This window comes from Pleurodeles waltl, chromosome 4_2 (genome assembly GCF_031143425.1).
Source record: "Pleurodeles waltl isolate 20211129_DDA chromosome 4_2, aPleWal1.hap1.20221129, whole genome shotgun sequence".
NCBI lineage: Eukaryota > Metazoa > Chordata > Amphibia > Caudata > Salamandridae > Pleurodeles > Pleurodeles waltl.
The window spans coordinates 874,638,135-874,653,396 of NC_090443.1; the positions used below are offsets into that span (position 1 = coordinate 874,638,135).

At 42.9% G+C, this 15,262-nt stretch overlaps 1 protein-coding gene across 1 annotated transcript in view; it reads left to right on the forward strand.

Annotated features, from left to right (window-relative positions):
- Window positions 1–15,262, forward strand: part of LRP8 (LDL receptor related protein 8) — a 958,713-nt gene that overhangs the window by 504,434 nt on the left and 439,017 nt on the right. Inside the window, exon 4 of the mRNA XM_069232647.1 lies at window positions 7,406–7,534. Within this exon, the coding sequence (XP_069088748.1) occupies window positions 7,406–7,534 (129 nt within the window). The remainder of the gene's footprint in view (window positions 1–7,405; window positions 7,535–15,262) is intronic.

The window sequence follows — 15,262 nt, forward strand, 5'->3', positions numbered from 1 at the left end:
TTTTTGTTTTTGCGCCATTAGCTTTTTGCTTAAAAAGGTAGCCGAGCCAGTTTCCTTTCCGTAGAAGCAACAGAAGGAGGAAAACGTAGCCCTTTACATGCACTAATAGCTGCTAAAATGTTTAATCTAAAGTTCGCACATGGACCACACCTACAGGTCAATAAAGACACAAAAATACAACTTGAATGGAGAAGATATATTGACAGCAAGAAACTCCGAAATTTGCTTTCTGTTTTGTCTTTCACCCAGTTCTACAATAACGTGCTACTTCAATGACATAATAAGAAATATAGAAGGGATTACATAACCCGAACTGTGTACATTGAGCTATCCAAATTCACCGAGGTGTTCCCTAAGCAGAAAGAAGCAGCATGTGATGTGAGCTTTTGCAACTCTGAGGTGATGTGGTACCCTCATTATGGTAAATCTGTGGTGGAAGGGGTTGTCCCTTTTGATACGTCATGCCCCAGGTGTGTTTTATCATATTGTGAGATTTACATTTCTAGTGTCTTACTGTTGTATTTTTCAAGGCTTATCCGCTATTTCCGGTTCACTCCAGAATCACGGTATTGGCATATTTTGCAGCAGAATTTACAATTAAACGCTATTGGAAGTGTATATTTTAAGTGGTCACAGTAGTCAAATAGTTGTCTTTGGCTGTAAATAAGAGTAAAAAAAAGTCTGAGCTATTCAAATGCTAGCTCCTCATGAGCTCTTTGTGTGCGCTTTTCGCCCGAAATTGTTCTCTTTGGGCCGCGGTTAATTTCTGCCAGGTCAAAGAAGGCATGGCCTTCACAGCCTTGGTGGAAACCCACCATCCCTAATTATCACCACACCTGTAGTTCCACTGCAAACTGAAAGGAAAGCCAAGTGGATGTTATTTTATTTGAACCATCTCATCATTTCTGCTTGTATTTCAAACTGGACTCCCTAAGCAAGAGTTTGTTTTTGGCTCTGATTAATACACTTCCATTTCTTTGGGGCCATTATTAGATGCCCTTGCCCAGAGCTACTATGTATCACATGGCTGTCCCAGGCATGGAAATCTGTTTGCACTGACCTGTTGTGAATAATGACATCACTATCCCCTTACAGCCCAGCGGTGGGTGGACCACAAGAAAAACGTTTTGAACCAGAACAGAAGTGAGGCTTTTACTGGTCCTAATTTGTAGGTTTTCCCACTTCTAAATGGAAACGGGGAACCTTGACTTTGGTGAGGATGTAAATTTATGTCACTTCAGCCTCTCAGCCAGATTCTAAAGGACCCCCTTTGTCCTAAATCAATTGCATAGCACCGTGCCCATGCGCCCCTGGCACTGGGATTGGAAATGAGGAACTTTGCGCTTCTATTCAGATATAGATACAGTGTCTCTAGTTATGTGCCCCTTAAACTTCCTTCCCTCAGACTGCAGCGAGAAATGACTCTGCTCCTGCCAAATGACCATCACCATGCCAGGCCACTCTAAACATGGCAGGATAGAGCAGATCAAAGGGGCTGCAAAGTAAAAAAAATATATATATATAAAGACCATTGACATACAGGTGTCATCCAAGCACTCAACTCGCTGAGTTGACCTACCCTGGAGGTTATGTATAGCTTTCTTTCAGAAAATGATCTCGAAGTGATTAAGCAACAGCTGGACGGGTCTTCTGATGCACATTGTTTTAAGCAGTGCTTGTTTTCCGAAGAAAACCTCATCTCCTTGTGACACTTCACGTCACAAAAAATGCGTGACCCACAGGGGAAGCCAGCACTAGTCATGCATGGATAACCCGGATGTTATATTGTCAGTGTTTTATCTTCCATATGTGGTATGAAAGTGCCTCTCTGTAAGCTTCATGTTCCTGCAGGGAGTGCAATGAGAGCTGCTTTTATGAAAGTGCCTCTCTGTAAGCTTCATGTTCCTGCAGGGAGTGCAATGAGAGCTGCTTTTATGAAAGTGCCTCTCTGTAAGCTTCATGTTCCTGCAGGGAGTGCAATGAGAGCTGCTTTTATGAAAGTGCCTCTCTGTAAGCTTCATGTTCCTGCAGGGAGTGCAATGAGAGCTGCTTTTATGAAAGTGCCTCTCTGTAAGCTTCATGTTCCTGCAGGGAGTGCAATGAGAGCTGCTTTTATGAAAGTGCCTCTCTGTAAGCTTCATGTTCCTGCAGGGAGTGCAATGAGAGCTGCTTTTATGAAAGTGCCTCTCTGTAAGCTTCATGTTCCTGCAGGGAGTGCAATGAGAGCTGCTTTTCCAAGCCTGCTTCAGCAGAGCTGCGGGCAGGCACACGGGTACCCTAATGCGTTCATTGAGAAGCACCCCCTAATAAGTGCAGGTCGAGATGGATTCTGCGCTCCCTGAGCTGTGTCTCAAATCATTTATTCCTGGAGAATATAAACTGCATTCTGCTTGTGAGATTTAATCTTCCTTTATTTCACGGTGCCCTGGTGTGTTTAAGTGAAATTTCAACATCCAATCTTAATTTCTTTAAAGTTTTGTATGAGCAGAAAATTAGCGGTTCTGCTCCCAGATGCCGAGCATTGATTACTATTAAAATCATATCAACTTTGTATACACCTTGCAGATGCAAATTATACCTAAATATGGATTATTTCATAAGACCAGATTCATATAGTTGTGGAATAGTTCAGACCCTGCTATATTACCTTGTGCACCCAGTTTTGCATGGGCATTTACCTCTAGATATAAAATGGATTTAGGAGCTCACACAAGCCAGAGATCTCACAATTTGCAGTCAGCTCCTGACTGGTGCCGATGGTAAAACTGGACTACAACCCCATTTCCGCTAACTCTACCACTTCTGTAAATCCTAAATTACCATCTGAAAATCTCTCTCAAGTTTAAGCTGGGCACTGTAAAGCACAGCTGTTCTGTTGGCTGAATTTGTTGCCACAGGAAGTCAATCCCACCAGGTCTAGTAAACTATTATGATATAGCACCGGTAAGAGGGAGAATGGGGGTTAGGAGGCAATATTTCTGAGCACTCACGAGAGCTGCATTCGTAGGTGTTTCTAAAGTTTGAGTGGCTTGTGCTAGGGCGTGAGTACTTAACTGCTGTGAAACAGAGGGATGTTCCCTCAGTGTTGTTCATGATGAAGCAGGTGGTGTACATGTTTTTCCTCGAGTTACTCTGAAGGTAAAACAAAAACATTATATATACATTGCCTCACAACTGCTACGTTCTCTCGTGCCGTAGCCCTAGGCAACGAGATTTAGAGAGCACATGACCTCTCTGTGGTTGACGGCTTATTTCTTTATTTTATAATATTGTCATGGATCAGGCCGATGTACACGATCAGGCCTTCCTCAGCTTTTGATGTGAGGTTGCACCAGACTGTGAGGGTTGCATGGTTATAAAAAGCAGTGGCTGCAAGAATGTAGCGTGCAATATGAGCGGTGCTCTGTCCCACTCACTTATTATGCAATATCCCAGGAGCCACTGGTCTTGTCGCCAAGAGATGAAATCAAGCCCAATTGATTTAGGGTGGCCCAAACGACACAAGAGAAGACGCTGCCTGGCCACTTGCCTTAGCTGTATGAGTGCTAAACTAGGTACCCACCAAAAACACCATGCTACGACCATTCTGGACTCTCAAGAAGGGATGTGCTGCAACACTGCTGGCCTCAAACTAGCCCTCAACCATGAATCAGAGAGGATCAGCGCCTCCCTATTATGACAGCACAGTCCCCCGCTAAGCGTCCCTGGCTCTGTCTCTGCCAAGATGCCTGTGGTGCGTGATGCAGCAGGAGGCGTCCCACAGCACAAGAAAGGAGACACAAACCAGTGCACGTAACACAGATTTCCATTGTGGAAAACAAAAAATGGATGGATGTAATGCTTAAAATAATGTCAGCAATTCTTAGTTGCTCGCGCCACATTCTGGTCCAATTCTTTGCCCACCGTGCCTCAGACAGGAACCTGCCATAATTAAACTCCCTTTACACCTAATGTGTTGTACTAAATGGAGCACAAAAATGTGATGGGTGGATAACTCGAGTTGACCTCAGCCACTGAAAATTAGTCCACATTTTAGGCCTTTGTGTTGTTTGTTGCAGTAGATGATCTAAGTGCTGCAGGCATGCAGACATTAGTTCCGGGGTCACTGTGCCGCAGGACTCCAGCTGTACCTCACTGTAAGTTTAAGTGAGCCAACATCGGCCTGGGGATGCTTGTGAGACCAGGCCTGGCAGGTTGGGATGAACTGTTCCTATTAGAGCAGGACCACGATTGCTTTGTATATGGCTAGTCTTTGCCCACCGTGGCATCGAGGGTGAAAAATAATGGACTGGAATGCAGCCGAGCAATCGCCAATTGCGAAAATCAATTCAAGTAATAATTCCATCACTTTCTCTTTCAAAGCACAGATTCCCAGCACTCGAGTCCGAAGTGAAGAAAGATCATTGAAATGATTAAAGTTGTGGGGGCATGCGCGGAATCCATCACTGCCGCCTTCCAGAGCCGGGAGACCATGTGGACAGCCATAGAAGCCCTTTAGCTAAAGATCCATTGCATCACAACATGGATGCAGTAGCCTTCTTAGATAGAGGGATTCCCTTCATTAGCGCCTTGAGACCCGTACGGGTGAGTAGCGCGCTTTATAAATGTTAATGATTTGATTTGATTCATTATAAAGCCTGTGAGGTGCTGGTGGTGGCTGGCAGCCAGCTACAACAAACACTTGCTCCCTTCAGAGCAGAGTGCGAACCCCACAAGCAACAATACTAGCAAGTCTCACAAATACTGTGTGGGCTTGAGGAATCCCCTCACCTGAAATGGCTGTTTTGTAATTATGTTGACTCGGCATCACCTTAGTCGAATCTGCAAGTAAGATCTGCTGTAATGTCTGAGGTACCACATTAAAACTTTACCTAGGCAAAATATAAAGTGTAATTTGTAAAGATCTGCAATATGCCTTGGCTAATACAAGCTTTTTGAAACAGCCCTTCCGAACAATGTCAAACAAATACAAAAGCAGGGATGCCAGTAGTTGAGAGGGGTTGACCCAAAGCCTACTCGCTCTATTTTGTTCTTGTTGCTTTATGTTCAGTTGATGACCTGGGCTCTGGAAGACAGCTAAAGCAGTCTGTTGCCAGACCTAAAAATGTACATCTTTAAAAACCAAGGATGTACAGCTCATCTCATGCTTCTGAGAATAGCAGAAGCAAATTGGTCTTCTGTTTGAGTGTTTTGTGTTCACAGATCAGCTGCATGGCCTCACTATCTTGTTGTTGACATATGGCCCATACATATTTACCCGTTGTCTATAGTTTTGATGTCTTGATAACAAACTAACTTTAACCTAAAGCTCTTTATGGATGTAAGGTCCCAACCCTCCAAGATAGGGCCGGACCAGTACAAGATTTTCAAGTTATCCACATAAAATATATGTAGAAATGGTAAACCTTAAGGTAAATCATTTTCTTGGTTAGTGGTTATGTCATTTTATGTCATGTTGTGTTATACAATGAAAGATTTATGAAGCAGACTATTAACCAAGGGTCACCAGGTGCTGGAACAATCTGTATAAAGAAGGCTACCACAGACTGACTAAAGTGTGGACCATATAACTGAGTTCTGAAATTGCACCTAAAAAACAGTCATGATGAGATGTACATTGGATGCACTGGGAGAGCATTCTACAGCTCACGGGCCAAAACAGAGAAAGCCAGAACACATGCTTTCTTTTAAACCAGGAGATGACAAGACGTGTGTAAACTGTTCCGTAATCCTGAAAATGTGGCATGGTCCTGGTCTCCTGCTGGACCTGTTAGACACCCTTGCTTAAGTGTGAAGTAGTTGACTGTTTTAGAGAGGAGGTCCAAGTACACCAGGAGACAGGTGCATTTTTTTACGTTATTAAGTTTTAATGAAGGGAAGAGAGACTAGTGGAGAAAGTGATCCAGGTTTAATGCTTGAGTCGTTGAAGTAGCTGATGGCATTTAAAGTGTGGGGGAAGTGATTCAGGATGTGGTGTGGTATCTGAAAAAGTCCTATAGGACTTAGTGATTCAGGGAAAAAAAACAAGTAATAGGGCTAGAAAGGTACCGCTGGTAAGAATCTGCATCTGTCGCCACTTGGTACCCAGACAGAGCATGGCACTGTGGCTGGGTGCCCTACATAGGGTGAGGCATAGCTTCACCTGACTCAAAGATGGCGCTCTGCAATATCAGTAAATTCATCATTATGCATCTTTTCTAGAGCCAAACTGATATACCGTATCTCACAAAACACCAACGATAAAACACTGCAACACGCACCCTACTCCAATGAATCCTGACAAAGTCGCATCCTTTCTCACCTTAGCAAAATACCCCCCAAATTAATGCTTCATGCAGGAGGCTTTGTTCTCGGCTACGAGCTTGATGTTGCCGGTGTTTGCTTCTGCTAAACGTCCATTAGCTGATTCTTTCACACTCTTGCGTAGGTGGCGATGCATAGAAAACAAACTTAACAAAGTTAGCGGTGCATAACGCTTTACACTGCGAATTATTAGTCGATCTTTTATGTGTTCTTTACTCTGAGAGCGGTGTTGATGTTGAATCACCGGTTGAATGTGCGGTGGAAAGTTGATGTCACTGCAGATCAAGTACACTTTGAGGGGGGCTCCGGGGATTATGGTATTATTTGTTGTCTGTACTTGTTAATTGCCGCTCTTTTTACTTATTTTACCGCTATTTATACATATTTATTTTTGGTCAAAGAAAAAGGGGCGTTGCAACTAATATACATCCACGTAGTTATATTAACCTGACTAGTGTCCACTCACACTTCAGTGTCAATAGGGTTTTGGTGAACAAAGTAGTCATTTGCAAATTCTGTATTATTTAGTTTGTAAAAGTAAGTGTCTTCCGTCTGTATTCATATGTAAAATGAGTAGAGACTGATTTGATTTGATTTTGGTTAATGGTGCACATGAATGTGCTTGTATTTCTCACTTCTTTGGTTTGAAGACTGAGGCCACTGGTGTCACTGCTGTCAGGAGGCCTTTGTGTCCCAGAAAGACAGATGAGAAAGTGAATGCCCTCTGTGTGAACATATAGCCAGTGATCCTTTCAGTGCTTCTTGGATGCTTTATGAAGGCGCCTCTGTGGGAAGGGAAATTAGCAGTGTGGCATAAAATGTGAAAAAGAGAAATAACTGCAGGCAAAAAACACTCTGCAACTCAGTTGGAAATTTCGAACTGAGCAACATCACTGCAGCAGTCTCGGTGATATAAACTTCTATAATAGTCGAAGTCTACCCTACATTAAATGTGGCGTAAATAATAATAAAATAATAAAATGCAGTTCATTCACAGCAGGTCTTCTGCAGTTACCTTGAATCGAATGAGTTTGACAAAATTACCATTTGTCTCTTTTATTTGCGAAATGAGCTAACACAAGTTCTCTTCTTGCTCCTACAGTCAGGCAGGTGTGTCCATCGGAGAAGTTGAGCTGTGGAGACTCCAGCAACAAGTGCATCCCGGAGACCTGGAAGTGCGATGGCGAGAAGGACTGCGACAGTGGGATCGATGAGGTGGGATGTGCCAAAGGTAAGTTGTACCCACACCAGAGATTGTCAAGCACATGTCCTCAGTTAGGAGTGTATCTAAGGTCTGATTGGTTAACAGTGGACTCGAGCCACAAAGGGAAGTAGCTTGGTAAGTTTTATTTCCATACCTTTTTTGCCAATTTGCATCTTGCCTCATATTAAAGTAATACACAATTCTTGCAAAACTGTTTCTTTAGCAGGACAACATATATAAATATATTTTATTGTTAACTTCGGTTGAAGGGAAACCATTATTATAATCTAAAGCCGTAAATCTCTGAAATTCACTGCACTACACATTCTTACCACCGCCGCGCATTACTCATGACTTTGCATATGACATTAGAAATATCATCACTTTTGATATTCTCTGTCATCTCACCATTTACATCTCCAGTGACATCACTACTCTAAGTTGTCAATAACTTTTTTGGTAAAGACAATATAGACAAAAAGATATGCAATGCACTCTGTTTCTTGGCACCAAAGTTCACGCTGAATGGTTTTTGGTCCCACCCTGTGCCCAGGTAGCTTGTCACTGGTGCCTGATCAGCAACGCCTTTGGCCATGCCCAGAGGTCTTGCCTTTCACCACAACCAGTTCTGTGTCCCCCTGCCACCACAGCCTGGTTAAACTATGCTAGCAGTTGATAAACTTATACGCGTGATAAGCATGGGCATGCCTTACCATGTGGGCCCTGGCTTTATGGCATGGGCCAGGTTTATTTTTTAACTGTGAACAAAAATATGTGTGAAAATGCAACTATTTGCAGTCTAATTTATTTCACTTCAAACTTTAAAAACTTAAATCTCCGATGCCCCTGTTGATGTATTTGTTGTTTTTATGTTGCTTTGTTTATTAAGACTGATTCTAATTCGGTTTGGGATTTTTATTGTATGGTGTTTTGACTTTGTTACTGTTTTGGTACTGCATAAATATTTTATACATTGCCCTAGGCTGAGCCTGTCTGTGCTGTGCCATAGTTACCAGGTGGTTGAGCTCAGGTTAATTTAGTGATTTTTAGGGTTCACCCTGGTGGGAGAGTGTTGTCATTCCCTGTGGTGAGCATAACCCTAAAATTTCTGTTTACTATCTTTATTTAGTTTTTTGCAGAATCACATGTCACTTTGTTAGCCATTTCAATTTAAGAGGCACATTCATGTCTCAGCACACTGTCACAAATATATTTATTGTGTAACAGTGTAATAGTGCTATTGAAGATTCATTCTTCAGGCCTGGTGTTTAGCCTGTCCAACGTGGTGAAATTGATACACTGTTCTTATTCGTGTAGCTATATAAATTAGTTTGTGTCCCCCATGGAGCCATGTGTCAGATAAAACTGTGTGTTTCTAATACATTTTATTCTCCACTTGGATACCTGCATGGCACCACCTGTCTTTGCTTTCAGTGCTGTTGAATTAGTGCTCAAGCAGGAAAGAATAGGAAAAATATCTGTAGGGTCAGAAGTAGCTGGAATCCAAGGTTGTAACTTGAATGCCACACTCTATGCAAAGACCCCTCGGCTGTAGAAGCGGGCTGTGCGTTAGGGCCTGCTTTAGCACTGGTGGCACCTGGTGCAACAGTCTTTTTTGGCGCCCCTCTGGTAACCTCCTTCTGCACAAATTCCCGTACTACTACCTTTCAACAGTGCCCCTCATCTCTCCCTAGTCCCTCTCTGACAATCATTTCATTTTTTAATATTGCTACTCATAGTTCAATCACACTCCCTTCCGTGATCTACATGATACATGTTCTTTGCAGCAGGCGCATTAACCCTCTGCACTACTTAATTATGAGTCAAAACTGCCATTAGACAAACTCTGATCTCTCTAATATAGTAACATTAATCACCAGAGTGATCTTGACATTTTTATTCTTATCTGAAAACTGCTGGACACACAAGAAACTCTGAGAATTCAACACAAACCAGAGAACAGAGAATAAAATACCATTAGTTTCATGAAGCTCACCGGATAAAAGACTTGCCAATAATATGATACATCAAAGATATATAAAGATAAAAGCCCAGTGGGTCTCAACGGTTAGGAAATTAAAAAAGTTAAAAACGGGGTCAGATCCTAAAACACCAATATGAATCAATAGGAATGTTACATTGAGCCATATTTATTCTAACCCTCATTGCTAAGTAGACAAAATGTCCCATTGCCATGCAAACTTGCTCATTCTCCAGCCTTTAGAATCTCTTAAAAGCCTCAAAAACCTCCTTATAGGAGTTGGTCTTAAAGGAGCGAAAAATATGGCACAAAACTCTCTTTCTAACATGGATGTATAGAGCACAAAATACAATAAAGTGCACTGTGCTATAAGTGGCAGTCAGTCTTCTTCTGTAACTGGTCATATCTCAGCCCAGAGGCACCTGCAAGACCCACCTTCCTAAACAAACTCCTGCCAGGGCTGTGGAAGCCAGGCAATACAGCACACAAGGGATTCCCAGGAGAGCACTGCGGGCTGCACAGGGATGCTCATACTACTGTAGAATGGTCCTCCATACTGTATCTTGAGCATCTCTGTTGACAGCACTCCCAGTACAAATGGGATTAACCCAATATTTATCCTTTCGAATGTAGTCATGTAAAAACACATTTATTCCCCAGCTGTTCTCACATTTTCCTACCGTTGCTCAGATGATAAGCAGCCGAGGGAAAGGTTATCATAATATTGAAGAGGGGAATGTTTGAAGTATTCTCAGCCACTTCCACTGGTAATTGCTATGGTTGCATTAATTGTACCTGTGCCTACCTTGCCACCTCAGACAGGAACCAGACATATGCACATTAATCTTGGTCCTGCTCCAATAGTGACAGTCCAGCCCGAACTGGCAAGTCAGGTCCCTTCTGAGCGATAACCCTAGCAACCGCAGACCTGTGTTAGCCTTCTTGGGCATTGTTTGTAAAGCCAACTTGAGCCCTATAGCATAGTGAGCATGGAACCCACACCTGGCAAACCGGTCGCATTTAGTGCTTTTCACTAATGTAAACAAAAAGATATGGTTGGATTGTTTACATTAATCTCAGCCACTCGTGCTATTCTGGGCACATTCTAGTTCATTGTTCTTTTGCTCACCATGTCACCTCAGACAGGAACCATCCTTATGCAAATCAGTCTTGGTTCTGCTTCATCCTGGACAGGGCAGCAGCAACTGCTAGGTCCTCTCTGAATGGGAAGACAAGCAATCCCAGATTGGTTTCTGCTTATTTTGGTTCAGTCAGTATCATGCAGCATGAGTTCCATGGCACAGTAGCACTAGACCTGAGTCTGGGTGTACCTCTCACACTTATACCCTCACATTGAGGTAAACAAGTAGAGAGTCAGCAGAGACTTTCCATTAACATGCTGTAGAAAGATAGACGGTGTGGATAGAAAATGGGCCTGCCATCAAAAGAGATTAGTAAACGATTCTGAGTGGCAGGGAAGAGAGGAAGATTTTAAAAATAAAAGATGAAAAAGATAAAGCTAAGTGTTACAAAGATGAGACCTACATTAGAAAGAGTTGGAAGGAAGAGTAGACAGTGAGTCACACAGGAAAGAGATGGCAAAGAATGCCACAATGAGGAGAAGGCTAGCACTGAGCAAGAGATATCCCTGCCATAGACAGCTGAGAGTCTATAAATCCTGGTTTTAGGTTTCTCCTGGTGTGTAATTGCTGGCCATAGGCACCAGGGCTGGCTTTAGCGCTGGTGGCGCCCTGTGCAAAATAGTCTTTTTTGGCACCCTCCCCCCATGACCACCTCCTCGGATTTCCTCAGTACCACCTAGCAAATGTGCCCCTCATCTCTCCATAGCCCCCTTTCACGTACATTTGCTTTATAGCACCTTTAAAGGCTGTCTACTAATCCACTCAGCTATCCACATAAAATATAGTTCTGTTCTTTGCAGCAGGTACATTACACATCTACTCTACGTTAAGGCGAGTCAAAGCTGCTGCTAGACAAAACTCCTACCTAGCAGGAACAGTCACAAGAAGTATCTTGACATTTTAATTATTTCCTGAAGGTTGGACGCACATGGAACTTTTCAGCATGTGTTTTTAAATCGCAAGTTTCGTAAGTGATTACTAAACAAAGCGCCCCCCTGAGGTCAGCACCCCCAATCCAGGTCAGCACCCGGTGCGGCCGCACCACATGCACCACCCTAAAGCCGGCCCTGATAGGTGCCACCAAGTTTTCGGAGCTTCCATTTAGTGAGATTGTCTATTGATAGGTGCAGCTCTCTGTGCTACTTGTGTCCTTTACTTAAATTTAATCAAACTAGTCCATGCCCCTGAAAACACCGTCTCTTCCTGGACCCACTCCAAAAGGGGAATGTCCCTCATACAGTTCTTCCTTTTATAAAGATCTAGCATTGGACGGCGCTTTGCGCTTCCCGTCAAGCCATTGCTCTTCAGTATGGGGGGTCTATGAACGTTCTGGTGAGGAAACAGTCGCTGGGTTTGACGAGGTTCTCTCACTACCCACTAGACAATTTGTGGGTATTTCAAAGGCATCTTTGGGACAGTCACTGCAAGCAGAAAATTAAACTGATGGAGTGGAGAATTATTGTTAAATTGACCACATGAAAACCACCTGACCTAAATATTGAGGAAGGTTAACGGGTATTTTCATACTAGACTCTTGCTTGGATACATACCATTCCCTCTGTATTCCTCCTGCCTGAACTGGGTAGCACATTAATGCATACTTTGCCTAACTATGGATTTGTTGTTTTTATGTGAAGCTGAGAGTGAACTTGTGTTTCGACCTGCCAGCGCGCCTTGTTCTTAGTAGGTAAACTTACAAGGGGGCACGTATAGGTCGACTAATCTTTTGGATCGCATAGGGTATCCTAGTCGAGTATAACGAGTAAAAGACAGTTACAACAATTCAATCCAATCAACCTTTAGTATCTATGAACCAATCTAATCAGAAAAAACATCACACTCATATGAAAGTTAGTTCGTTTTATTCCCTATTAGTTACAATTCTAATCATAAACCTTTATTCAACAATATCATGATTTCCAAATCTTTATTAGCAACATAAGAAATGAAATCTCAGTACTTTATTAATATGTAACCAACGTTAAACAAAGCATAGCAATTTATGAGCAATCAAATAATTCAGCAATATAAGTCAGTCAGTCTAAGTCAACATAAGTCACCCTTGTCAGCCTGCCTATCCTCAAATTAGCATCAGCATGTGGGGCTTCATGCGAAAACAATGTAGTCAAAATCATTAATTTGGAAAAAGAAATCTAACTAAAAGAGAAAAACATTTTAAAACAGCGCAGTTGGTACCTAGAAAGAAAAAGCATTCATTAGTCATTCAGTTTATAGCTACCTATCCAAGATAGATCAGCAACAAGTCAGTCTTTGTCCCCAGGTCATCAGTCATCAGCAAGGCTCAGGCTCACAGAAAGCAAGCCCAAGTTTCAGCACTTCGGACAGCATCTCCTGACGTCATCGACTTTCGCCTTTCCGTTCTGATTTTTCCCCTTATGTCATGACTTTTTATTGGGGTCTCTCAGTCTGTTCCACAATTTGCCCATTGGTCAACCTTATCAGGGGTTATGACCCTAACCTATCATTTTTGTTTACTACTTGTCTACGTTATTTTGAGAGTCAAGTTCCATTTACATGATTGGTCCTCTCGTCGATGAGTACATCATCCGGTTCTTCGGGTAACAAAATTGTTTCTCCTAGCTCTCAGTCTGTAGCTCCATTGTTCAAGTCCTGGGAAAGTACATTTAGCCTACTCTAAACATAATTGTATCAATTTGTTCTGATCGTCTCCTGTCCGCTGGTGAGTTTGCAGATTTTTCTAGCAGTATTTCATGGTGAACGCTGTACAGTTCAAGGTCTCTTTCTCCAGTTCCAGCCTGCGACAGCTCATCGCATCTCCACATTTAAGCAGACAAGGCCCAGCGCTGACTAGGCCTCTGGCTAAGCTAAGAACGTATGGCATTACAAAACATAGATTATGTCGTTAATTATGATATATTAATACGAAAACTTCTAAACATTTCACATTATTTAGTACAGTTAACACAGATGGTGACCACTCCCCGTGGGGACATTTTGCACATTTCACGTTATTTGCAATTACTATTAATCAATATCAGATTTTCTCATTAGTCATCATACGTAATTTATTAGCATTTTCTCATATTAGCATATCTGCTGCAACAGACCCTTAGAAGTTTTCTTACTTAACCAAAGAAGGTAAAGTATTTTAAACCTAGTATCAGTGAGGTCTGTTTCCTAGTAGGGAGTATTTGCACTTATTCTATTTTGCTGTATCGCACCTTGGTTTATGTGGTTTTAAGTAGGGTATCTGAACCCTACAGATCATTGTATTCAACAATAATTGGCCACCTCTTTGCGCAGAGCATAAAGCCATATCGCATTTGGTGTTTGAGCCGTGTAATGTGTTACCAGCGTCATCATTTTAGCTATTTCACATTAATTATTATATCTGTCCAGGAGTTATAGCCCATGTTGTAACAGTCATCACATCGTCTTTTCAGTACTTAACACATCTTGAGTACTGTATGGTGTGAGGGATTTATGATGTTATACTTTAACCAATACTCGGTTCAAAATAGAATTGTGGTTTTAAATACTCTCCGCCATGGGCAAGACTGCACAAGATGTAAAGGATTAGTGGGGACTGTGAAGAAACCACAGGCACAGTGGTCAGGTGGGACAACCACTGGACATGGCTGCTGTGTTCTTTTGCCCGAATTGTGGTACAAATAAATGTGGCTTTTCACTTTTGCAGCTACTCTGGTCGAGTGTGTTTTTGCAAAGGACAAGCGAAGCAGTACTCACCTTCTAAATGGCTCTTCCAGCATGTCCTTTGTTTAATCCCTTTCAGCCTCTGCACACAGGTCACTTCTATGTTCTGCAGTCTCACCCCATGCCCTGTGAGGCTCTGTCATCGCCCCCGGTGACTGAGGCTGCGGCCATGTTTGGATCTGTAAGCAGTATGCTATGAAAGGTCACTGCTTTTCACACGGTCCAAAAGGCTCTTGTTGAAGCATCCTGTTTGAACTCAAGCAGTGAGCCCCTGTTCCCATGTTACCTTCCAACTAGTCCACCGGTTGTCGTGCATTTTGAGGGATCTATGTGGGAGTATCTTTGGTGGTTTCATTATTATCAGTCAGCTCTGTAGTCTCCTTGTCTGCCACTGGGCACAGTGCTTTGGGTAGGAAGTCTGCACAGCCTGAACGGTGGTTGCATCATGATGGCTGTACCTAATAGTGATCACAGGCGCATAACATTTTCCTAAATGTGTGTGTGTGCTCAAGTATTAACTTGGATGCCCAATGCATACCCCTGTGCGCCTCCTGCTGAAGGTCAGTCTCTGCATCAAAAGCGCGCGCCCTGTGCTCCTGCTTTTACATCTTCAGTGCTCACCTTACGTGCTTCACCCAGTGCTCGTCTGCCACGTTTCTCCATTTGCTTTCTTAACATGTCTCTCTTGGCCTGGATGCCACGGTCCTCCCCTGGGGATCACGGCCTGGTGCTCCCGTTTTGCGAGTGGACAAGTGATCGCTAGTTGTGCCTAATCTTGATGCACATCACCTTGGACCACATGTTGCATGCTATTTTGTACCCCCTGATGCGCGACTGCCATGATGCTGCACTTCACCATGTGCCTCCATGTTGCACATCACATTGGATGCTGCACATCATACGCTACCCTCTGGTGTCCATCACTCTGCCCCAGTG